This window comes from Malania oleifera, chromosome 3, assembly GCF_029873635.1.
Source record: "Malania oleifera isolate guangnan ecotype guangnan chromosome 3, ASM2987363v1, whole genome shotgun sequence".
Classification (NCBI taxonomy): Eukaryota; Viridiplantae; Streptophyta; class Magnoliopsida; order Santalales; family Ximeniaceae; genus Malania; species Malania oleifera.
Genome location: NC_080419.1, coordinates 85,911,724 through 85,938,184, shown reverse-complemented (window position 1 = coordinate 85,938,184; position 26,461 = coordinate 85,911,724). Strand labels below are relative to the sequence as shown.

Here is a 26,461-nt window from a genome sequence, read left to right as displayed (position 1 = left end):
TAGTCGGACTTTATCATACGCCTGTTGTACCATCTCCGAACCCAAAACTCACCTCTCGCCTACTTCATTCTAGAACAAGGAGAATGACACCTCCTACCATAAAGTGCATCGTAAGGTATCATTCCGATGCTAGCCTGATAACTGTTATTGTAAACAAACTCAACCGATGGCATAAACTGGGTCCAGCTACCCCCAAAATCCAGTACACATGCACGTAGCATATCCTCTAATATCTGGATCATCCTCTCAATCTGACCATCTGTCTAAGGGTGAAAAGCAGTGTTGAATGCTAACTGTGTTCCCATAGTCTCTTGAAAGCTTTTCAAAAATCGAGAAGTAAACCGAGGATCTTAGTCTGAGACAATGGATACCTGCACACCATAGGCACAAACTATTTCCTCAACATATATTTCTTCCAGTCAGTCCATGGAATAGCTGACTTTAATAGGGACGAAGTGAGCGGTCTTCATCAAATAATCAACGATCACCCAAATAGCATTCAACCCCTGTCGCACTGGTGGTAGCCCAGTAACAAAATTCATAGAGACATGATCCCATTTCCACTCTGAAATGAAAAGTGGCTACAACTGCCTCGTGGGTCTCTAGTGCTCAGTCTTTATCTACTAGCACGTCAAGCACTGCTTTACAAATTTAGCGATATCCTTCTTCATGCCACTCCACCAAAAGGATTTCCATAGATCTCGATACATTTTAGTACTACATGGATGTACGGTGTATAGAGATCTATGAGCCTCCTCTAACATAGTTCTTCTTATCTCATCATCTGCAGGAACACATAGTTTGGTACGGAACCACAGGACTCCGTCATCTGATATGCTGAAATCCTCCTCCAATCCATTTTGCACTTTCTCTATCAACTCCGCTAACTCTAGGTCAAAATTCTGGCTAGCTTTAATCCTTTCTTGCAACGTAGGTTGAATCACCAGGTTAGCAATGGATGACTGGTGATCATCCTCTATTAGCTCCATGCCTAATCTCTCCAAATCCATCATAATAGAGTGCTTAATCTCCACTGCTGATAATACTGCTCCCACTGACTTTCGGCTCAATGCGTCAGCCACCACGTTTGCTTTCCTTGGATGGTATCCAATAGTGCAGTTATAATCTTTAATAAGTTCTAGCCATCTTCTTTACCTCATATTTAACTCTTTCTGAGTAAAGAATTATTTCAAACTTTTGTGGTCTGTAAAAATTTCACATTTCCCTCCATACAGGTGTACACCACTACAGTTAGCTCCAAATCATGCACAGGATAATTTTTCTCATATTCTTTAAATTGTCTAGAAGCATATGCGATAACCCTATCGTGCTACATCAATACGCACCCAAGTCCCTTCAGGGACGCATCATTATATATTATGAACTCGTCCTCTCCTGATGGAATAGCTAACACTGGGGCGGTGACCAACCGCTGCTTCAATTCCTGAAAGCTCTATTCACAGTCACCGGTCCATTCAAACCTCACATTTTTCCTCGTGAGTCGCGTCAGCGAACCTCTATAATCTGGAGAAACCATCAACAAAGCGTCGGTAGTAACCTGCCAAACCTAGAAAACTTCTAACCTCCTGAACATTCCTTGGTCTCACCCAACTAACCACTGCCTCTATCTTACTCAAGTCAACTATTATATCGACCCTAGAGATCACATGGCCGAGAAAAGAAACCTGCCTCAGCCAGAATTCACATTTCTTGAATTTTGCGTACAATTTCCTTTCTCTAAATATCTGCAACACCAGCTTCAAATGATACTCGTGCTCCTCAAAACTCCTCGAGTAGACCAGTATATCATCTATAAAAGTTACAATGAACTTATCCAAAAACTGATGGAACACCTGATTCATTAAATCCATAAATACTACCGGTGCGTTAGTCAACCTAAATGGCATCACTAGAAACTCGTAATGCACATATCTACTTTGGAATGTCGTCTTTGAAATATCTTCTACCCTAACTTTCACCTGATGGTAACCCGACTAAAGATCAATTTTAGAATAGACCTGGGTCCCCTGGAACTAATCAAGCAAATCATCGATCCTAAGAAGAGGATATTTATTCTTAACTGTCAATTTATTTATTTCCCTATAAATAATCATAAGCAGTGGATAAACCAGGAGAAAATTGTATAGAAATGGACACTTGCCCCTCAATGCATACTTGACAAGGAGTAGGCCGGTTGAACTTATACAATTATAATAGTTATTGTTATGATTTGGCCACACTCATGGAAGTATTGTGGGCAAACTGCAACAAGTGTTTCTATTGTGGTTTCTTCACATTTTCTCCATTTAAAATCTCATTTCACCCTTCAAATTGTCGAGTATTGTCTTCTCATAGTTGTTATTATCTCGTGAAAGCTATAAGAAATTGTACAAATATTTTTTTTTTTTTGGCAATTTGTTCCCAAATCATCACCAAATAACATTAATGAGTTTGGTTGGTGTCGATAGTCATTTTTTGACCAAACAATTCATAACTTAGTTGAAAAAATCAATAATTAAGCCAAAACAAATAGGAGAAAAAACTTGTACAAGGCCATCAATCGACCACTTAAACGGTTGATCGGCCCCTGTCCTTCTTGGTTTTTCGTGCATGTGCAAAGAATTTTGGCGCTAGTTCAATAGTGTTTCCTTCCCATGGGGTAGTCAAATGGTTGAGTTAAAAAGTCAAATTTTGAAATCCTTTTATTCAATTAGCTGTTGATTTTGGGGGTGGCACATGTCCTAGTAGTTGTCGTGAGTCTAGCAACGAACAAAGTCATTGTTGGTTTTTAGTTGGTGGTTATGGAATTTGAAATTTTGAATTCCCTCTATTTTGCATGGTCTATAAATTGACCAAGCATTGGCCATTTTAGAGCACGTCCTAGTGGGGGAAATAAAGGAGGTAGTCATAAGAGTTTTTGGGGTTTTGGCTTCAAATTGAAACAGGCTTAACTTTGTTTTTTAGTGAGATACATTTTATATACTCTCATTCTTCATTTCACATTAATTTTTGGTGTGCGTTTGTTTTCTAAGTGTTTGCCCACTAGAAATACAGATAGTTCTTGGATTCAAGTTAGTTATATTACCTGTCTCATGTAATTCCTATTTTGTTTTGTGATTATGCATGTATAAGTTTACATTGTTGTGTGCTCTTCGCATGGTGTAATATTCTGATTGTTAATACGTGCATAGTTTTGTTTTTAATGTTTCTAAAAAGGAAGACATGCAATATATTTCTCATCCAAATTGGCTCTAACACCATTTTACTTAAAAAAAAAATGCATTTTTGAAAAATGATTTTGCTTTTTTTTTTTTTTTTTTTGCCCATTTCTTTATGTATGTGTGAGTTTCTACAATTAATATCTCATCTAGCAGAGGTATAGATAAGATCCACACTTTGGTATCATAAAATTTGCATGAAATTTTCAAAAATGATGGAAAATGCATGTAGTGGGTCGACAGGGCTTGAAGGCAATAGTTGACCAGTTCCTTCTCTACAAGAGCTCAACCAACCACTAAGTCACAGGTGATCAATTAATGGAGAGGTTATCTTTAGTCTTTTTTCTAGACTTTTCTTGGTATTTTGAGTCTGTAGTTGGTTTGGACACTCACTCGAGTGTATGGTAAAGTCTACTAGTTGATTATTTGATATTGGTTTAATGGTTTTCTCCCTAAATATATATATATATATATATATATATGTAAAGTCTACTAGTTGATTATTTGATATTGGTTTAATGGTTTTCTCCCTAAATATATATATATATATATATATATATATATATATATATATATATAGATATCATTTTTCAAGTGATCTCCAAAGAAAAAAAATGTTCTGAAAAAAATGTCCATGATGTGATGTTGGATATTTTTTAAAATGATTTTGATTCTATTTCCAAACGATTTCAAGGTGGGTTTGTAATTATCCTACTTAAAAACCAAAATTTAAAATTATTTTAGAAATTGTTGGGAGTCCCAGCCCGGAGTATATAGTCTAGAGGGGGGTGAATATACTCTTTTCGCGGAATACGTATTTTTCTACAAAATAAAAACTCTTGACAAGAGACAAGAATTTATATCATAATATAAATATAAATCATGCACAAGATATAAAATAAAGAGTGTAATGAGAGAAAGAACAACACCAGTATTTTTACGTGGTTCGGCACCAAGCCTATGTCCATGCCTTAGCACCAAGTCAAGGATTCCACAATCCACTATAATGGCTCCTTCAGCAGCGGAGCAAGCCTTACAAACTCGGGAACAAATCCCTACTGCTCACAAAAAGCCTTTACCGATTCGGTTCACAAAGAACCTTACAACTTGGTTCACAAAGAACCTTTCACAAGAAGATGGAAGATTACAAAGAATGCTCCTTACAATGAGCAAATATGATTTACAACTCAAACCTCACACTATTCTCTCAAGAATTGAATCAAACACAATAAGTGAGTAAGAGAGAATGAGCACATGTAATGAAGAACTAATATGCAATGTGTTAGGTTTTGTATAAAATGATGTTTTTTACTAACAATGATCAAAGACCTTCAAAACCATATTAATACAAGTCTAATAGCTTGTATTTATAGTCCAAGAGCCTTAAAAGCAGTTAACTAGCCATTGGGGGGAAGAAAATATATTTTATTTGGTAAACTAGCCGTTTTCCACTCATTAGCATCATTCTGCCCATTGGACTCGTCGACTAAGACCCTACACTCGTCGACTAATCATATACTGCACCTTGTCGACGAATCCCCTGTGTTCATTGATGAGATCCCTAAATTAGAAAAAGTCATCAACATAAAAGTTGTGGCATTTTGTTTTAGCTTTCTAGAGACACCAAGATCGTTTCATTTGGAATTTTCTAACAAAAGTTATTCCCAAAATTCCGAAAGGTATTCAGGACTCAAGGCTGCACTACGGTAGCGACGATTGCTTTGTTTTTCCTTATCAAAAACCATTTTAATGACTCAAAACATTCTTGGACAAAAGTATATGAAATGTATTAAGTCTAATGAAGATTAAAACTTATCCAAATGAGTTTTATTTTGAATATAAGACATCTTGATTAATAAAAAATGTTTGAAAACCCATTTTGATATCTTATATGCTTAGTATGTCCTTTTATAAATATACTTGACTTTCTTTGAACCTTTAGGACACAAGACTCATTTGATAAAACCGGGACTAAGTATGAAGATATTCCAAATACTAAGATGTTTGAAAACTTGTCTCTTTAGAAAACATATTTGAGTTAAGGATTCATTTAACAAACTCTTTAAGTCTAATTTTGAAAGCCATGAAAGGTGAGTTTGTGTTTATGTCTTTAGTGCAATCCTATATGCTTATGTGTTCTAGTATGCCTATGCAATGGCTCAGCTCTTACTTAGAAATCATGTAAGACACACACCGTAAGAGTTACAATACGCACTCACTCACACAACCCTTATTACAATTAATTTATACACAATAAAAACTTCAGGATGTGCTTTGGTACTTTCGAGTCAGCATCCTTCCGATCTTTCCTATTTAATGTCTACTCGGTCTGATCTTTGCTTTTGATTTGGTACCTCTGTGTATCCGACACTTTGTACCTGTACTAGATAAGATCTACAAGGATGGAAAATACTATGAACAACAAATAGGTTAATATCATCAAAACATATAAACCAAGATAGTGTAGCTGTCAGGACTAACAAAAATTAACCCATTTTTTAAAGCAACCACTTATGATTTGACTTGAGGGTAGAAAATGCATATTTTCTAAAAATTTACACACTTCAAGGCTCTAATTAGGCAGTGACTTTTCTAAAAAAAATCAAGTTTTTACCAAAAATGTTGATTTTTTATTCAAAATTTCAAGTTGATTGCAAAACTCCAAAATGTTTTTAATTGAAGATTGAAAATATTTTGAGGAACTATAAGTGGCTTGATCCGATTTCCAAAGGGTATATTGTAGGTAGTTTATTCTTACATAGATGCAACCATAACTTTAAAAAATAAAAAGTTATTTTTCTTTGTGTATGATTTTTTATGTTTTTGTGTCGTTTTGGAAATGCATTAAGTAGTGGCTCTACATAGGGCATTGGTTTTTGCATAGATACTACGAAAGTATTTTTAAAAGATGGCGATAATTCAAAGTTTTCTACAATTAAAAATAAAAAAAAGGTAAGCAACCTATTGCAGCGATCAACCGCCATTTTGGGTGCAGTTGATTGGCCTTGCTCGAGAAAAAGGCAAATCGACCAACCTCTAAAGGTGGTTGACTTGTCCCTATATTTTTTCATTTTTTATAAAGTTCTTATAAATTTTGATTTCAAAAAATGAATTTTCTTATGACACACACAAAGTAACAACGGTAATTGTTCTTAGAAGGGATGCTTTAAAGTGCTAATCCGTTATTTCTATTTTGAAAAGAATTAAGTGGTTACATTTCCTATTCACGGTGGCACTCTTGAACCTAAAATTCTTTGAAAAATGTTTTTCTTTATTTTTTATTTTCAAAAATTAAAATAAAATAGTTGTTTTCAATAATAAATAAAAAAAGTTGATTAAATAACTAATAGTTTGGTTTTCCACACCATACTTGTTTTCAAAATGGTCATCAAACATGTTCGCAACAAACGAACCATCTGAGTGTAGTGATATAGTGTCCCTAATAATAATTAGTTATGTACCTACGGTAATTGGCGGTCATCAACATGCTAAGAAGGTGTTTACAACAAATAGTCCCACACCTTTTAAATTAGAACGGGTTAGTGATTGGTTGTGGAAATGGTATATTGGTGATAATGGACCTATTATGCCAATGCCACCCCCCACCCCCTTAAGGGAGAAAGGAGGAGTTGAACATACTTTGATTAGAAGGAGGAAAGAGATAAAAAATGAGTTGATCAAATGTAAAGGAAACTAAGGGAGAGGGTTGGAAAGGATAAAGCGACATTTGACCATTTGATACCAGACTAGTTGCATTATGAGTTGAATTGGTTGAAGGTCCTTTTACAAAAGAAATTACACATATTTATACACCTTCAAAATCAAACTTGCATAAATTTTTGTTGTTACAAATCTTCAATTCAAGATATTAATCCTAAACATAAAATACAATAAGCATAAATTTGAGAAGTTTACAAACACTAAGGAGACTAATAATTAATACCCCTTTGATTTTGCCTAGGTGGTCCCTTGTATTCCTCAAATATATAAGTGATAGTTCTCTTCTTTTCTATCTATCATGTGGCCAATGGGTAAATCATTGTCACCATATTTGAAGAAGGTACACAGAGATTACAAACAGTTTCATAAAAGGAGGAGGATGACAGACGGGGTAGGAGGGGTGCTGCTGGCCATTGCTGGTGGCTTCAGGAGAGGAGCAAAGAAAGAAATGGAGGAAAGGGTGGCTTTGGGTGTAAGAGATGGGAGAGGGCATTAGGAGAGCAGGTGTGAGGGATATATAGCTAATGGAAGATGGATTGGAGGAGCAGTGATGGGACAATAAGAGTGGGAAGTAGGAAGAAGAAGACCAAGAGTTTAATACATCGTCATTTTTGCCCTTCGTTACCTCCTTTCAATTCTAGTACACAAATGGAACGATTACAAATAGTACCTAGGAAAAAACTCCCAAATTTTTTCAAAAAATATCTTAAAGCGATTTGAAAAACCAAGAAGAAGAAAGTTCCTAAATAATTAAAGGATTTCTCAAAATTCATACAAATGTCTGAGACTTCCCTAAATTGTCTTGGATGATCCCAAAGCACCTTCAACCACCATAAATGGGAAAAATTATACAAAAGACCTCCACCTGTAAGTGTGTCTATTTCCTTAATTATACTTACTGAAAATGGGTTCCTTTTTCATATCAATGAATGTAGTACCAATTTGTCATGTCTAATATTAAGGAAACAGACACGGTACCAATTTTCATCTTGATTTCTAAAATCCTTAGAGCATTGAGAATGTATTCACGTAATGAAAATAAAAATAATTTATTAATTGAATAACATAGAGCATTGAAAATAAAATCCAAATTCTAGTACAAAATTAGAAAATTGAATTTTCTGTTTTTCTAAATCTAAATAATCATGGCTAAGGCAAACCTCCATTTTTTCTTTTTATTTTTTTTCAAATATTTTTTAAAAAAAAATTAAAGATATTTGTAGTGTTAAACATACTTAATGTTTCTATTTGTCTCCCACATTTCAATTTTTTCAATTAACACCTTTACCTTTTTGCTTCTTATCAATCTCTCCTATTTAATAATAATAATAATCGGCCACCAAAACCATCATTTTCTTTAATGTATATGAGGATTCCAAAGTAAAATAATAATAATCATTTTCCACTGTTTTGGCATGTTATCCAACTTTAAGCTTTAAATTTATTCATTCAAAAATAATTTATTTTTATAAAAGGAAACACAATTAAGCATACAAAATAAAAATTAGGATTAAGACATGTACACTTAATAATAATAATAATAATAATAATAATAATAATAATAATAATATCCTCGTGGTGATGTGGGGCCGGATCCACGGGGCGTGGGATTAGTCGCTGGCCGGTGCAGTGGACAGTAAAACTGACACTGTTGACGGTAGGCGGATACCCGGACGAATCCAAAAAAATAATAATAATAATAATAATAATAATTCTTATTTTTCAACAAATAAAAAATTCCTAAAGAGTGGAGAATTCAAACGTTATTCTTTTTTTTTAAAATTTAAATTGAACAGGTTTCCACCTATCCCCATTTGAACATAAAAATTTTACCGTATCTCGGTAATCCTTGCAATGGGAGCCTTGAAAACACCCAAGCTAGCTAATCAAATTTGCAAACTAGTACCACGATGTTGGTTCTAGAAAAAGAACCCAACAAGGAGAGGTTGGGGCGCGCAGGGGCGGGGGCATGACCATACAACTACTCCCAAAAGAAAATCCGCTTCATAAAACCGCCTCAAATATGAATTTACAAGCACATGGAAAACCCAAATATACACAAGTGAATTCTGGAATCTAATTTTTAAGTATAGCAAGGAGGAAGATCTGGTAGAAGAATCAAGTATAAAAATCTGAGCAGCAGTAGCAGCTGTCGCAAACTGCTGGAGGGAGCATTTTCTTTCTGCAATGAAGATGTTTTAAATATATGACCTGATAATGTTGGCTGTAGGCAAGATGCCATCATGCATTCCCGCTGACACAGACATGAAATGGGGGTCCTCGACAAAATATTGGCTCATCAGGTGAATCGGTTTTTGCTCGAGCCCTGAGGATGTCATTAGCATCATCAATCACTGCAGCGGCTGCCAGAGTGTATTCACCAGGTACCAGGAAATACAGGGAGAAACAATGCTTGATCTCCTGAAGCGGAGGAACCTCCATTGTGATCCCACTCAAAACACCTAACAAACATTTCAAATAAAAATCATATGCTGCTAATTCATCATAAATCCAAATGACTGATATGCAGCCCTGCTTGTTTTCCATCCATAATTTCATAAACAGGAGGTTGCAGTAAAATTAATGAACCATTTCAAAAGCAGCCAAGATTGGGCAGGATGGAATGCGGATAAGCTTGTGTACAAAGAATTAAGACAGCAGGCAATATACTCTTCCTAGGAATGACATAAGATGCTATCTATAGAAAGATGAAGATTGAAACCATCAATTAAAAATAAATAAATTATGTCCCCTAAGATAACCACAAGGAAGTTGTCAATCTAAAACCTTACCGGCCCATAAAACAGTTGCCTTGTTACCCTCAACGCAGTTCTCTCCAGCTACATCTCTGCACGTAAGACTAAGACACATGCTGATCATCTCCTTGGTGTTATTGCGAACCAGAACTTCCATAGGAGTCATGTCATGGGCAAGAACAGAACCTTTCGATGCAAATGAGTAGACTTGAATATTGGATTCCTCTGGTGAAACAGGCTCAGGAGAATGTTCAGAACCATTTTTGGCAAGCTTGAAGCCAAACGTCAATGGATCTGGCAGCAGTACATCCATAACAGATGTCTGAAGGGCTGTCTGTATTGCATCCTTGATATTTAGTTCTCCGGAGCTGTTACGTCCAGATTGCCATCTCACCTTAATTCTAGAAATCAAGTTCCTAATAGAGGCATTCAATTCAGCCTTAGTACTCTTCTCTGTGAAGCTTGAAACTCTGCCACTGGTAGTCCCATCAGCCTGGGAATCTTTCATAAAAAAGGAACCATCCAAGATGGGCAACTTGAAATGCTCCAATGGTATGAGTACCCTTGCAGAATAATCCCTATCAATTCTTGTTTTAGGATAACCAATTTCAATAGCACCCCGGTCAACAGAAGGGCTACTCTCATTACTCGAGTCTTCCAGCCGAACAGAAACACTAATCTCAAACACAACATCAGTTGGATTAGACAACTCAAGTTCGAGAAGGCGTAGCCCCCAACTTCCTCGGTAAGGATCTATCCTTACCAGCCTCTTCATTTTGCTTTCAGAAACAGTAACTTCTTCAGTGGAGCTATTCTCCACATGAACTGCTTTAGGAAGGTTTTCACCAATATGCGCAGGAATTTCCATTGACAATAAACGAGCCTTAACAAAAGATAAACCTTGCAAGACACAGATATGCAAGGGAACAACCAGGCGCCTACCAGGGGGAACAACAGACCCACTTCTTGGTGGTTCTCCAGGAACTGCCAATGGCCCTGACAAACATAATGGAATTATGAATTATAAAGCAATTCAAAATTGATGGAGAAAAGATGTACTTCAACAATTATGATTCTTCGGTTTTGTGCATGCACATATAAAATTTTATCAAACTGTAAGTAGTCATATCAGACAAAAGTACTCGTCTTGTGGAACTGTATGGCATTAGATGTCAAATAAACATATTATCAAAAGCTTAAAACCAAGCATTTTCACTAAAAGTAAAAATTGCACCCATTTTTCTATCTACAATACTTTTTGGAAGAAACAGAGCTCACAGCCCAAGATATCTATAACCAAATTTGTAATATGCTTCACCGGGGAAGAAAAAAAGATATATTTAAATATATAGTCTGCAAATTTTGATATCAAAGCTTGATTGTCTGATTTGTTATTCAAATGTCTCGTCCCAAGAAGCATTTATTGCACAAATCATTCGTGTTCTGTAAATTTACCCTTCCAAAAGCAAATTTGTGGATTAAAGATCAAGAATGCTACCTAAATACTTCCATTCAAGTCATTGTTAGACTCCTATCCTCTTTGCAACCTAAGCTCCACTAAAACATATCGTATCTTAGCAGTGAGTGGGGAATGTGGTGTGCAGCTCAAAATTGGATGGTGACTTGGGTATTGGAAAGTTGGCGTCTAAAAACACTGCTCTCTTAGCTAAAAGGATTTGGCAATTTTACCTAGAGGATTCTTCCCCTTGGCAGAATCATTAGAAGCAAAGTTTGGGTTGAATGAGAATGGCTAGTATACCAATTTTAGTTTAGATGTTCTTCAGAGAGCCTGTAGAGATCTCTCTCTCTCAGATTTACCCCTTATTCCCCATACTAAACTTGTTCTCAGATTTGTTTTTGGAAAGAAATATTTGGTTGGAAATGTTGTTTTATCCACCTCTGTTCGTCGTCTCTTCTGTTTGATCTCGGGGCAGAATAGCATTGTCTTATTCTGCTGTTGATTCAGGTAGTCCTTTGGCATCTTGAGATTTTCATTTTAGGAGATCTCTTAATGATAGGGAGTTGGATGAACTGTCCTTGTTGATTTTGTTGAATAATTGCCATGCTTCATTGGGAATGGATTCTCGTTCTTGGCCCTGGAACCTTCAGGGGTGCATTCATGTAAATCATTTTGTGAGTTCTTGACAAGTTTCAATTCTTCTTTTCCTTTTATTCTATTAAGGCTTTTATTTGGTTGTGCTTAATCGGATCAATACCAATAACTTGTTGCAGATTAGGAGACAATTGAAGGCACTTTCTCTAGATGTTTGTGTGCTTTTCCATAATAATTCAGAAACAGCATCTGATCTTTTCTGCATTTTATTTTTCTTGGAGAGGGTAGAAAGCTAGGTTCGTCCAGAATTGCCGGACTTTTTGGATGTGGATTTTGTAATGGGAGAGGACAGTGCTCGTGGAAATGCGGGTTTTTTTGCAGTGTTGTGGGGGTTATGTTTGGAATTTAATTCACGCACCTTTTCAGGGAAGAAGTTGAACTGTCTGCTGGTTTGGCAAAAGATTCACTACGTGGCATTGTCATCTTGTGTTCGTTATGGGCATTTCAAAGAAGTATGCTCAGCAAGATGGCAGTTATATGATGACTTGATTATGGGAGATGAGATTTTTTGTTTGTTCCTCTTTCTTTCTTCTGTTGTTTTTTTGTATTTTCATTCTGGTTTGTCCCAGATTTTCATTGAGGAGATGTCTTATTCTCCTTCCTGCGTATTCTTAATCTATCAATGAAATTTCTTCTTTTGCCATTAAAAAAAACACCATATCTTAGCGCATTTGTCAAGAAAGTCAAAACACTCCATCAAACCTTATTTTATTGCATGCAAATGCTAGACAGGTTTAACAATCATGCCCAATTATTTTATTACAAAATTTTACTACCACATTAGGGAAGTCAATGGGGCTAGTTGCCCCCAATGGGCTTATTTGGAGGTGCCCCAAGAGATGATCGTGATATGAAGTCCTAAACCCTTCGCAATCGATGAGTTTAGGGTGGAGATGAAAAAAAAATCCTTATTGACACAAAATGGCATCCATTTCAGTTCCTGATTACCTTCTTCTCTTTGGCTGCATTGCTTAATTTTGGTTTGGGCAGAGATGAGTTGCTTTAAAAAGTCCACATTTGATGCAGATGTGGAATTGGTAAAAACTATAGTAAGATCTCTGTCGTATTTCCAGGGAATAAATTAGGAAATTCTATTTTTTGAATAAAATCTAAAATTACTATTTCAGATTCTAGAAGATTCAGTTTCCTGTTTTCTAGCCTAGAGATCTGCTGATTTGATTTGCTGATTTTGTGGTGATTTGATTTGCTGATTTTGTGGCCTTCCTAATTTGGTGGTCTTCCTCTACTATTTATTTTGTAATCGTCTCTTGAAATTCAATAAGAATGATTATTCTTCTTCTAAAAAATCCTTCATGGTATCAGAGCCTCGTGCTTTTTTTTCAATTTTGTTCTTTCTTCTGATGATGTCGTATAAATCGGCGATGACCGGCACCCAAAGAAATCCTACTGACTCTTCCGCTACTTCCGAAACAATTCCGCCCAATCCCACTATTCCTCCCAAGTCTGTATCTACTGATTACTATTCCCAAAATTCATCCCTTTATCTCACAGTTACAAAACTCAATGGGCGAAAGAAACCATGGTGCAAGCATTGCAAAAAATCGTGGCATACAAAGGAGACGTGTTGGAAGCGTCATGGTAAACCAGCAAATTGGAAGCCAAAATCCAAATGTGACAGTCACACCTACCAAGCCACAGCTGAAGAGACTCAGGAGCCATCTACCAACTTGGATGCAGTCCCTTTTACCAAGGAGCAATTAGAGCACCTGTACAAATTGTTTCAATCTCCAAAACTGTCCTTAACTCCGTCTTGTTCTTTGGTACAGAAGGGCAACTCTCTTGCTTCTGCATTTTTAGGTGTTTTTCCTAATTTTGTTCGTTCTTGGATAATTGATTCTGGCGCAACTAATCATATGACTAGTTGCTCCAAATTGTTCTCAACCTATGGTCTGCGTAAGGTCAAAATTGCATATGGTTCACTCTCAGTAATTTCCAGGATAAGAACTATCAAACTCACTTCGTTGTTAACTCTCCATGATGTGGTCCATGTTCCAAATTTGTCCTGCAATTTGTTGTCCATCAGTAAAATTACCTCTGATCATCAATGTCAAGCTAATTTCTATTCTTTTTATTGTGAGTTTCAGGAATTGACCACGAGAAGGATGATTGGCAATGCTAAGGAAAAAGATGGACTCTATTATTTTGACGATGGACCTAACTCGAGTAGACAATGATATCATGATATGGCATTATAGATCAGGCCATCCAAGTTTTCAATATTTAAAATACTTGTTTCCCAATTTATTTCGAACTAAAAGTCCATCTTCTTTTCAATGTGAAGTTTGTCATTTTGCTAAACATCATCGAGCATCCTTTTCCACCAAACCTTACAAACCAACTACACCATTTACTGTGATTCAAAGTGATATCTAGGGCCCATGTAGAACATCTATGTATTCTGGCAAAGAATGGTTTGTGACATTTATTGATGATCACACGAGATTAAGTTGGCTTTATTTGATAAAGGAAAAATCTGAAGTGGAAACAATTTTCAAATATTTTTACACCGTGGTACAAACACAATTTCAAACAAATATTCTAATATTGCAAAGTGATAATGGTCAAGAATATTTCAAAAACATTTTGGGCCAATTTTGTCTTGAAAAAGGAATAGTTCATCAAAGCTCTTGTGTCAACACTCCACAACAAAATGGTTTGGTTGAAAGAAAAAACAAACACTTATTGGAAGTAGTTCGCGCATTGCTTTTTACCAATCAGGTACCTAAATATCTTTGGGGTGAAGCCATTCTTACTACTACATATCTCATAAATAGAACGCCCAATAAGGTTTTAAGCTTTGAAACACCTTTTGATGTTTTTCATAAGTTTTATCCAACAAATAGGTTGTCTTCTTCTTTACCACTATAGATATTTGGTTGTACCACGTTTGTTCATATTCATAGTCATAATCGAGGAAAACTTGAACCCTGAGCCACAAAATGTGTATTTGTTGGTTAGATATTTGGTTGTACCACGTTTGTTCATATTCATAGTCATAATCGAGGAAAACTTGAACCCCAAGCCACAAAACGTGTGTTTGTTGGTTATGCTCCCACTCAAAAGGGGTATAAATATTTTGAACCCATTTCCAAAAAAAAATGTTCGTTACTATGGATGTAACATTCTTTGAATTACTTCCCTATTTTGCGCCTCATCTTCAGGGGGGAACCGAAACAAAGATTAGGCTGTGTTTCATGAGTTTTTCCAAACTAAAGACTCGCAAAATGATCCTCCTCCAACTTTGATTATTCAACCTAAAAACCCAAGCTTTATTATACCAAAAGAAAGAGTCAAGTTTTTTAGATACTAAAAAGGCAGGTCTTCCTATAGTGTCATCTCATGATGTTCATGATCCTATAATGACTAACAAAGGAGAAACAAAAAAAAAACACCACAGCGTTTGAACCATTTGACATTGTCTACTCGTGACAGAGGACAACTCGAAAGAAAGGGTCTTCCAATCCTTTACACTGTCCAGAATCCATAAAACCTCCAGGTAATGTCCTCACTGAGCCTTTACCTCATATTCAGTCCATTTCATCTTCAAGTTCTGAGTCCTCTAGTTTTGAACCCGAGTCTGGTTCCAATCCTGAGTTCAATGATTCTAAACTTCCCACTGTTGTTCAAAAGAGTGCGAGGTCTTGCACCCAGCATCCATTGTCCAATTATGTGTCATATGAAAAGCTCTCACCTGATTTTCATACTATTACCTCACAATTGTCTTGTATGGAGATTCCAAATGCCGTGCAGGATGCTCTGAAAGTTCCTGAGTGGAAGGAGGCTGTCTTCGAGGACATGAAAGCTCTTGAAAAAAAAAAAATGGCACCTGGGAGTTAGTTGATCTACCAAGAGGAAAGACAATTGTAGGGTGCAAATGGGTGTTTACAGTCAAGTATAAATTTGATGGTTCTCTAGAATGGTATAAAGCTCGATTGGTTGCCAATGAAGTTGTATTGTGACAACGAAGCTGCCATAAGTATTGCTCAAAATCCAGTACAACATGATCGCACGAAGCATGTAGAGATTGACAGACACTTCATAAAAGAGAAGATTGATAGTGGAGTTGTTTGCATGTCTTTTGTTCCTACTACTCAACAAATAGTTGATATCTTCACCAAAGGACTTTTCATTCCTAGTTTTGAGCTCATTGTAAGCAAATTGGACATGATAGATATCTACGCTCCAACTTGAGGGGGGGTGTCGGATTTCTAGGGAATAAATTAGGAAATTCTATTTTTTGAATAAAATCTGAAATTACTATTTCAGATTCTAGTAGTTTCAGTTTCCTGTTTTCTAGCCTAGAGATCTGCTGATTTGATTTGCTGATTTTGTGGTGATTTGATTTGCTGATTTTGTGGCCTTTCCAATTTGGTGGTCTTTCTCTACTATTTATTTTGTAATCGTGTCTCTTGAAATTCAATAAGAATGGCTATTCTTCTTCTAAAAAATTCTTGAATCTCCTTCTTAAATGATTTATTGAGTTGACGAGCAACATTAGAAGAATGCCTTCCTTTGCATCACCATTACTTTTGGATGAATCAAGTGCCCAATATGGTTATTCAGATTCTTCCTTTTCACATGATGTTTCTTACTTGGCAGACTCGTTATTTGGAAAGGGTTCCTTTGTTTAGGGAGGAAGAAACTCAAGGAAATAGTGGTGAAGCGAAGTAGGAAGCTAAAAGCAGGCTCAAAGTTCAAGATCTATTGGATTCCAGCGTGTGATTGTTGGACCCTGTAGGGAAGAAGATTAGGTTGGATTGTAGAAATTAAAAAAAAAACAAGGGTCAAAGAGAGTCAAGATAATCTAATATGTAGCAAAATTATGACACGGAGGATTTGAAAAGGTGCTTCTTGATTAAGTAGTCTTTTTTCTATAATTTCTTTCTTTTCCTCTTTGTTTCTAGTCCTCAGGATGTCATTTCCTTTTTTTGGCCAGTTTATCTCTTTCTCTAAATGAATTTCTTTGCTATCTATTTATTCAAAAAAATTTAGTAAAATATAAATTTAAAAAAAAAAATACGTAAAACAAAACCATTAACAATATGCAAACCCATAAAAATAAATAAGGTTGGACAGTTACCTGCATAATGGATTAGCAGCATTGGACTGCTTGCGTCCTTGGATTGCCTCCCCATGCTTCCAGATACACTCTTGCTAGCAGCAGTATCAGGATCCACCAAGCCAAGCTGCCAGGCTTTTAAGGTAACAGGTAGTGTCACCTCTGCACCAGGCTTTAATGGAAGAGCAGACTTTAACATTTCATATGCAACTGAGACAACAGAGTCTTGATTCTTTCCTGACAGTGAAATATGCGCCTGTTCGACTGGAACTGTACCTGCATTAGCCAGACTTATCCATACATCACGAATTTCACCTTCATATAAAATGATGGCGCCATCACCACCAACAACATGTGACACTAGCAATGGCAGTGGAGGTACAACCGAAATATTTGGAACAGAAACATTTCTCAATTTTGCAGACCCACAACAACGAAAAGGGTCAGAAAGAACAAGTCCTTGAGCAGCTCCAAGTAGTAGATTATCAACATCCTTGAAAAGGTGTTCGGTAATAACACCAAAACAATGAACAATGCATCCAGGAATGGTAACCAACCCCACTGAAGTTGGAATTCCTGATAATGTAATCACTTTTGATGAGTTGGGTGGAAGATTGACGCTAATTGGAAAAGCATCAAAATTTCCAGATTGCACTGAGAGATATATACTATCAACAATTAAATCAAAGCCGCAAGGGTTTGCCAATTCCACCAACACCTGGACTGGTTCCCCAACAATCCAAACCATCTCCTGCTTATTGCTGTCATTTGCCTCTCCTTTGCTGAATGGTGTATAAATAAAAGGCCCTGAAGGAGCAGATCCCGCCCACCAATCTTCTCTCACTGGATTCCGTTTTACAATGTCCATTTGAGAGGGATGTAAAGGAAAGGAATGCAACCTGTAGGCAATTAAAAACACAGCTTATACTTACATATAAACTATTAAAACTCAATTTCTTTTAGCACTATCCTCTCAACTAAAATCCTTATATATTGCCCCCTTTCCACATGCAATAAATCCAAAACTCAACCCACATTTACTCTATCACCAGCCAAGAAATTTAGTTAAATATGGAAGATGGGGTGAGTTTACATAAATTATAACTACAGTTTTTATCCATGTAATAACAGGAGAATTTTATCACAATTGTTGTGAAAGCAACACAGACAACTAAAGAAATAGGAAGGAAAAGAAGAAACAAAACAGTAGATCAAATAATAATAGTGAATTAAACAATTCTTTGGAAAATTGAAGTGAATCGTGAACTCCAAATGAAAATTCTCCACATTCTTGACATAGAGCTCCTGGCTTCTGCAGAAATTTGTGGAATAGCAATAAAGACTATTCATGTTTCTTGACCCCACAAGCATGCCTAGGATCAGAGTGCAAGGTTTTCTTCCAGAACTAAGAAATTCAGGTATTTTAAGAAAACAAAAAATGAAAATAAAAATACTCGTGGATGCAGAAGGCATGCTAAAAAAACTGTGCAGCTAAAAAGGAAATTAATGAGCAGACCTCATAGCTACTCCTACATTCCATGTTTGGAATCTAGAGGAAAAATCCATAATAAGGATCAACAACTTCATGAGAGAAATTGCTGATTTTTTATCTTCTCAATTCATCCCCCTTTCTGTGATCTTCAATTTGCATTAAAAATGATGAAGCTTGATAATAGGAGAAACAAAATTCTCTAGCTACAATGGAAAAACTACATTAAGACATGCACATCATTAAATTAAAACAGAGTAAGAGAATATAGTTAGCACAACAAGAATAAACATCCAAGATATATGGCACATAGAATATGGATTGTCGTATCTATCAGGAAATTGAAAAAACAAAAAAGCAAAAAAGACCCAGCACATGCAACCTGTACACACATAACTAGGATAACAGCAGTTCATGTATCAGTAACTATGCCCTGATAACCCAAACCCTGCATGAATCTTAATTAGGGAGTGAGTAAACGATATGGATTGTATCAGAATATTAATCTCTATTTAACTTAGCAACATTATATATGATCTGCTGTTCTGGACAGTAAAACATTCCCACTGTCCTAGATTATGTTATTTACCTAATTAGTGAATTCGGCATCATCTGTAATGATATACCGGATGAAATTGTATTAAAAAACCATAAGCATTAAAAAAGAAACTTGTTTAAAATTATCAGGAAAAGAGGATCATATAGTGGCATTACCTTATGAAAGGTAAGGCAGGATCAGCACAACGAATCCCTGAGGGCAGCCTTTCAGCTGAATTTGCAAGTGCACTTGCCAGGCCATTTTGCCCAGCAGGTGTAATTAGAGGGTAGTAAGATCTAAGTAAACGTGCCGCTGCACTCCATGCGGCTAGAGGATCTCCTGCACGGACAGCAGACATCAATATCTCTCTTAGCACAACCATCTGCAGGGTGCTCCACTGGGACTCAAACAGTGAGACTACTGACTGGTGATGGATTTTCCCGCCATCAGCATGCGTAGATGCAGCTTCCTTCGACAAAGAAGAAGAAGAACAGATGACTCCAAATTACATGAAATGCAGTACAAGTAAGGAGCTATACTCAAAACATGAAGGAGCATCGTAAATCATTGAAACTATAAATTTCATTCTAAAACAAAATTAAAAACTATGATGGATCATGATAATAGGGATCAACTATATCATTAAATAAGCTATTTCGCCAAGAAAAGTTTCCCACCACTGATATCCCATCATTGGAGGTGCTGCCACATGCCCTCAAGCACCAGTTGTAGGCAGACAGAACCATGTGCTGGGGCATGAAGCTTCATAAAGGCATGTTTTTGGCTTGAGTTGATTTTACACTGTTCAAATCCCCTATAAATGTATTATGAGTTTTTTGTGATGTTTTTTGTCCAAAGATCTCACCTTTTCAGTAGCTCATGTGTGGTGCTCCGGGAATGACTGTTTGGTACTGCTTGAAGCAGTTTGTCAATGTTTATTGTGTTCACTGGAGCCTGAAACAGTGGTAATTTAGGTGTTTGTGATTCATCCAGTTGTTCATCTTGTTCGTCGTGTTTCGTGTGTTCAGACAGAGCCCACGAATCCCAAAGGTTCATCCAGTTGATCATCTTGTTTGTCGTGTGTTTGTCGCTTGCTCCGATTATCAACTGTTTTGTGTGTTCAGATGGAGTCCACGAATCCCAAATGTATCCTGTTCGCTGTGTATTTCGGATTTGCAGCCGTAATCAAGGTTGTGCGTTGGGATGGAGTCCCCAAATCCCAAAAAAAGTATGTTTCCCTCCTCAGTCACTTGTTTGGCCATTGGCGAACAGCATACTATAATTGTTTCAGTGGAGGAATATTCAAGGTATCAAGCATCTAATCACAAGGCATCTTTTTCTACCCTTTCTATAGGTCAATAAAAACCCCGCAAAGTCCCTCTTCTTCACTTAAAATTTTTTCACTAATCCTTTTAATAGATAAACAGCCTCTGTGTTTGATCTCCCAAACACATCCAAATTGATTTTCTGCAACCCTTGTTTCTAACCTTTCTTTATTCAATTAGACTTTCCCCAAGGTCACTGCAGCACTCATAAGTTTTAACTCCACAATTGTTATTACAATTTTGGATCTCTATTTCTGTACATAGGTATCAAAGCATTTATCCTCCTTTCATTAAGATTTCTTAATTTTTTTTTTTTTATAGTTTTGTCAACTAAAATAGTTAACCATATTACTTATCTCCTAAGCATTTCCAAACTTCAATTGGACATCATCCAATCATAATACTTCTCTCTTTATCATATTCCTTAATATATACTTAACTTCATTGACTCGAATTTTGCAGAAAAATGTCAAATATTTAGCCTTTTCACACTTGTAAGTTCCAAGTTTAAGTGTTCTACTTAGTTTTTATTAGATAGCTTATTATATTTTGGCATCTTTCTTTATATCTTCTTCTTCAATTAAAACACTATTCTCCTCATTTTTGTATGCGTTTGACATTACCTAGGTCTCTACCCTTTCTTTCTCTAGCTCTAGCAAGTTTAAACGTCTTCTCCCATCTTTAGTACCAAATCTAGTACATAAATTATTGTATCCTTTAAGTTTAGCTTCACTAACAACTATTTTGCATGTTTTCTTGCTTTTTTTCACTTCTCAAAATTTCCCTTGTTTCTACATCATTGCCATGTCTTAAACCACATTCTTTTTGTCTTAATGGCTTTTTAGACATCCTAATGCCACCCTCTCTACCAGTCATGCATCTTCCTTTAGATTCATCTAAAACTTCTTTCACTATATCTCCAATAGAACTAGCCATTTCATTCCAGAGTGTATTTGTCTACATTCTCTTATTATCCACTTGCCCTCTCTTATCATTTTATCTTAACATTTTATTATATTTTCTCCCTTTAGGTTCCACCACCTAGTTCTCTTGCATTGATCTAATTTACCCTTTCTCCTCCATTTTTTTAACAAATGTATTTACACTACTACTTTATGTTTTGCAGCTATACTCGCACCAATAGAACTTGCAGAGTGTATTTGTCTATGTTATCTCCTATTGTCCGCCTGCCTTCTTTTATCAATTCATCTTAGATTTTATTATGTTCACTCTTTAGGTTCCACCATCTAGTTCTCTTGCATTCATCTAATTTATCCTTCCTCCATTTTTTAGCGCATATATCTAACACTACTACTTTCTGGTTTGCAGGTATACTCTCACCAAAAATAACTTTACAATCATTACACAATAAACGATATACACTACTACTTTATGTTTTGCAGCTATACTCGCACCAATAGAACTTGCAGAGTGTATTTGTCTATGTTATCTCCTATTGTCCGCTTGCCTTCTTTTATCAATTCATCTTAAATTTTATTATGTTCGCTCTTTAGGTTCCACCATCAAGTTCTCTTGCATTCATCTAATTTATCCTTCCTCATTTTTAGCGCATATATTCTAACACTACTACTTTCTGGTGTGCAGGTATACTCTCTCCAAAAATAACTTTACAATCATTACACAATAAACAATATACCCTCCTGGTTATAAAAAAAAATAATTGACTTTTATTTTGTACATTCTTAAAATTTTTTTTAATACAAAAAGAAGAAATTTCTTAGAGAATAAAGAACACAAAAAAAGGGGAATAAGAAATCCTCCTATGAAAAATATAGAGAGGGAGACCAGAAAGACAAACTTGAAGGAGGGTGACGCAACTATCTAAAGAAAACAAAACATCCTTCCACTCATCCAGATGATAATACACCTTCTCCACCACTGGATACCAAAAACCAATGGGCCTAAGATTACCAACCAAAGGAACCCCTAAGTAAGTCAAAAGCCACTCCATTATACCACACCCAGCTAAAGAAGCCAACTCCAAATATCTATTAAAACTGAGATCAATATCTGCAATCCTACTCTTCCCCAAATTTACTTTCAATCTTAGAGAGTCCTTTTTGAATGTGCTCATACTTGAAGGGTATTAAGCATTCTCTCTTCTTCAAGCACGTATTCATTGTGACACCTAAGATAGCACATATTCATTGTGACATCTAAAAGATCATATGGCGTGATAAACTCTAAAGATCATATCAACAAACTCGTATCAGTCTTGATATCCATGTCTTCCATGTATCTTCCCATTTTATTTTTTAAACAAAAAAACAAATCATCTCATATTCCTGCATGAGCAAGTCCACTCCTTTGAATATTTTTTTCTCTCCAATATCCTTTGTACAATATTATCCACATCTTTCCAAACTTGCATTTTATAAGGTTTCTATTAAGCTTGTTAGAGGAGCACAAGCACTAATGGCAAATATTATCACTCTTACCCTAGGGCCATCTTGGCCGTTTTTTTTTAAATAATTTTATCCCCAACTCTTTTAACATCTCCAACACTATCTTTTAGGTGTTTTCCTACAATGATGTCTTACTATTCTTATGTTTTTTTTTCCTAGTGTACTGAAGTTTAAGTCCTAAGTTCTTCCAACCCACTTAGTTTGCAAATTATGCTAAATTTTCTTCTAATCATTGTATTAACTACCTCTATGTTTTTACTATTAAGGATCCCTATGTTCCACATTGCTCATCTAACTTAATCTCATGAACTATATTCTTTACCCACTCACGCCCAAAATAATGTGAGAACCTTTGCATATTTGACATTATTTACCCACTCACATCCAAAACAATGCACAAACCTCAGCATATTTGACATTGTATCCAGGCGTCGATGCAGCACTTTGCTTCAGGGCAATGATCTAGCCCACCTTAACCTATTTTTCATTGCACATAGGTAGTGAAAATTCTAAAATGTTTCTAGTATTAACAAGGATCCATATCATTGAGATCTGATGATTTTTTGTACTGGTTGTTAGATACTTAAAAAACCCATCCTCCTTTACCCAAAATTGGGACAGGGTGTCTGTAGAAAGATCCAAAGAAACTAAGTGCAACATGGATTAAAGACTTTTCTGGTATATTTAAAAATAAATAAATATTGCAACCCCACAATGCCTGAAAAGATTGCTACCCTCTTGTGCTAAACCATTGTGAAAACGTCTGCATTTATAAAGCTTTGAGCGATACCAATCACGAATGGTTAAAAAAGTTAAATTAAGGCTTCTATACATAAGCACGGCTCTGCATGCTCTAGTGTCACGACTAAGTCCAAAGCTCAAACCAAGTTAACATCTGACAGAAACTACTTCAAATATACGTGTGCACGCATGCGATTAACCAAAACATGATAAAAAGATTTGCAATCAGCAAGTAGTAAATAGAGATCAGCAATGACTACTGATATCAGGAAAATAAGTTCAAGTTCATCACTAAGATTTATTAAAAACTACATGTTGCAGCAGTTGCAATAAAATACATAACAAAATAACCAGATAATCATTTCTTTCATGCTCACATTAGGGGCAGCATTTTTTGAAGGGGATGCTCTGCTTTGGACACGATATGCTTTCGTTGTCATTGCCAACACCTGCATGGCACTAATGGAAGCAAATCTGTTTTCTTGCTGCAAATACAACTGAGCTACCTGCCTTGAAAAAAAAGCAGCTTTCCGCTGGTAACCAAGAGTCCCAAATAAACGAGCTATTTCGACATACAATATCAGTCGGTCACTTGCATCAATCAAAGATTTTGCACCATCAGCAGCATTGGTCAACAACTCTACAACCTCCTTAGCCACCTCTCTTCTGTCAAAGCATCAAAATGTAATGTTAAAAAATAATTTCAGAATGAACAGTTCCAGATGAATGTTTAGCCTGCACACAAACTTCTTCAGACATTCCCAATCTATGAATTTTCACATAAGCAAATCCAGGACAGTCATTCGAAGGCTATGCATAATATCAGCCTGCTTAGTTGACCTCAACAACCATGTAACACTGACACTTCCATGAGGTGTGTCTTTTTCCATACATGAACAAGTATCACAATTCATAAATGTGTGTGTAATTTTAATATGAATCTCAAATTTGTTTGATAGGCAAACCCGCAAAAAATAAACACCAAGGGCACTAATGCAACCTAAGTAAAAAAAAAAAAGTAGAAATTACAAGAAAATAGTATTTTAAAAAAGAGAGAAACAAACAAAAGCAGCTTGTATATTGACAAAATGTTACCCATTAAACCAAAAATATGAAGTTCTAAGCTATCAGTCCTTCACAGTATTAAGAGAAGTTTTTACTCCTTCAAACCCTCTACAATTTCCTTCCGTCCAAATCAACCAAAAAATTGTTAAAGGGTAATCAGGCCTAAAAACAAAATTATTCTTCTTTCGTCTGATTTATTGGCCTTCCAGGCCCACAATTCACCCAAAACAGAATCTGCTAGCAGTGTGAGTCTTGAATCAGGACATGAAATCCAACAGGAAGAACCTGCCAAATAACAGGAACCATCCCACCTATCTGTAGGTGATTCAGACCAATAAATATGCCAAGAATCATTCAGTAACAAATCCTTCCCAAAACTCCTTTCAGTTAACATCTATATTCCTCTCTCCCCTCAAGACTCCAGATTGAGAGCCAGCACCTCTCAGAGCCTAAATAATTATAGTTTAATGAACTACTACATGGTTTTAGTAGTACATCCAAAGTAGACATATTTTATATATATATATATATATATATATAACTCATTTTAGTTTTTAGAGTAACTTGTCAAAAAAAAATATATATTTGTTTAAGAGAAACTAAGAAAAATTCAAGACTGAATTTAAGCAACCCAGAGAACTCTAGTTTATAGAATGAGTATATTATACAGGCATATCAGAAACACAAGAAAAATATAAGAAACCAAGAATCATATGGCATGGCTCTGATTCCAAGATTATGAACAATGTAATAAATGATTCAGTTCTGGCTCTACTTTAAGAGGAATGGAACCCTTAAAAGAACCACAACCAGGAACAGGAAACTAACGAAATTGACACCCCTGGAACCTGCTGCTACCTATTAAATCCCCATCATAGCCAAAGCACTAACCTGCAGGCCTCTTGTCCAATAGCAACCAGCAAGCAGATGATGCACTGTCTCAGTCTCAATCTTACAAAGGAAACACTATGACCATCACTATTATACCCATCTGCAAGTTATCAAGCATCATTTCCTAGAAGAAAACAGGAAAAAGCAAGCTGCTTTAGCGGGAGCACTTGTCTTCCAAATGGCCCTCCATGGAAAAATGCTTCCACCTCGTTCAGCTCCTTAAAGGGGAATCATCACACGTGCTTTCAGGATGAAAGAAGACCAATTCCCCATTTTCTACTTTAAAGATAACTTGATCAAAGAAAGTCTTCCAGCCTTTTCTAATACTTTCAACACCCTCATCGCATTAACTCCTGTCTCATCCTCAGTAATCCACCCAATTATGATCCACCCCACAATTTGACACGTAAGATTTTTCACACATCTTCATTCTCCACAATAAACCTCCAAAGCCATTTACAAACAAGGCCCTACTAAAATTGATTAAGTTCTTAAATCCCAAACCTCCACAAAGGATAGGTTGTTTCATTGTTTCCCCTCTCATCATGTGATACTTAAACCCTGCTCCGGTGCTCCCCACCCCACCCTACCCCCCCACACAAGATCTATGAATATCCTGCCATCTCCTACCCACCAAATCTGAAATACGAAAGAGAGACATGAAATAAGCTAGAAAATTGAATAGAGACCTTTTTATTAGTGTAAGCCTTCCTCCTTTTAAGAGGAAACTCCACCTCCAACCCACTTTTTTTTTCCTCAAAATAATTATTATTAATCCACATCCAATAAAACAATAAACTAAGTAAATAATATAATTCAAAAAAAAACCTCTCATTATCTTGCACTAATTCTTGTATTGTGTGTGTGTGTGTGTGGAGGGGGGGGGGAGTGGTAGATTCTGTTGTCTACCTGCACAAGACATGTACTTAACATCAACTTGCCTCATTTAAAATAAAAAAAATTAAAAAAAAAATTGTTAAGAAAAAAGAAAATAATTAAAAAAATAAAAAAAGAGGACAAAAAATCCTCAAGATTAAAAAGATAAAAATGAAGAGAAAATAACAAGAACAAAAAACCAAAATAAATCCCAAATAAGACC

At 36.0% G+C, this 26,461-nt stretch overlaps 1 protein-coding gene across 1 annotated transcript in view; it reads right to left on the bottom strand.

Moving 5' to 3' along the window:
- Positions 1–8,920: 8,920 nt before the first annotated feature.
- LOC131151871 (trafficking protein particle complex II-specific subunit 120 homolog) overlaps positions 8,921–26,461 on the bottom strand; it is a 60,750-nt gene continuing 43,209 nt past the window's right edge. Inside the window, exons 6-10 of the mRNA XM_058103327.1 lie at positions 23,784–24,072; positions 19,091–19,383; positions 16,909–17,786; positions 9,731–10,690; positions 8,921–9,400 (exon numbers count right to left, since the gene is read on the bottom strand). Coding sequence (XP_057959310.1) covers positions 9,180–9,400; positions 9,731–10,690; positions 16,909–17,786; positions 19,091–19,383; positions 23,784–24,072 — 2,641 coding nt within the window. The 3' untranslated portion in view covers positions 8,921–9,179. The remainder of the gene's footprint in view (positions 9,401–9,730; positions 10,691–16,908; positions 17,787–19,090; positions 19,384–23,783; positions 24,073–26,461) is intronic.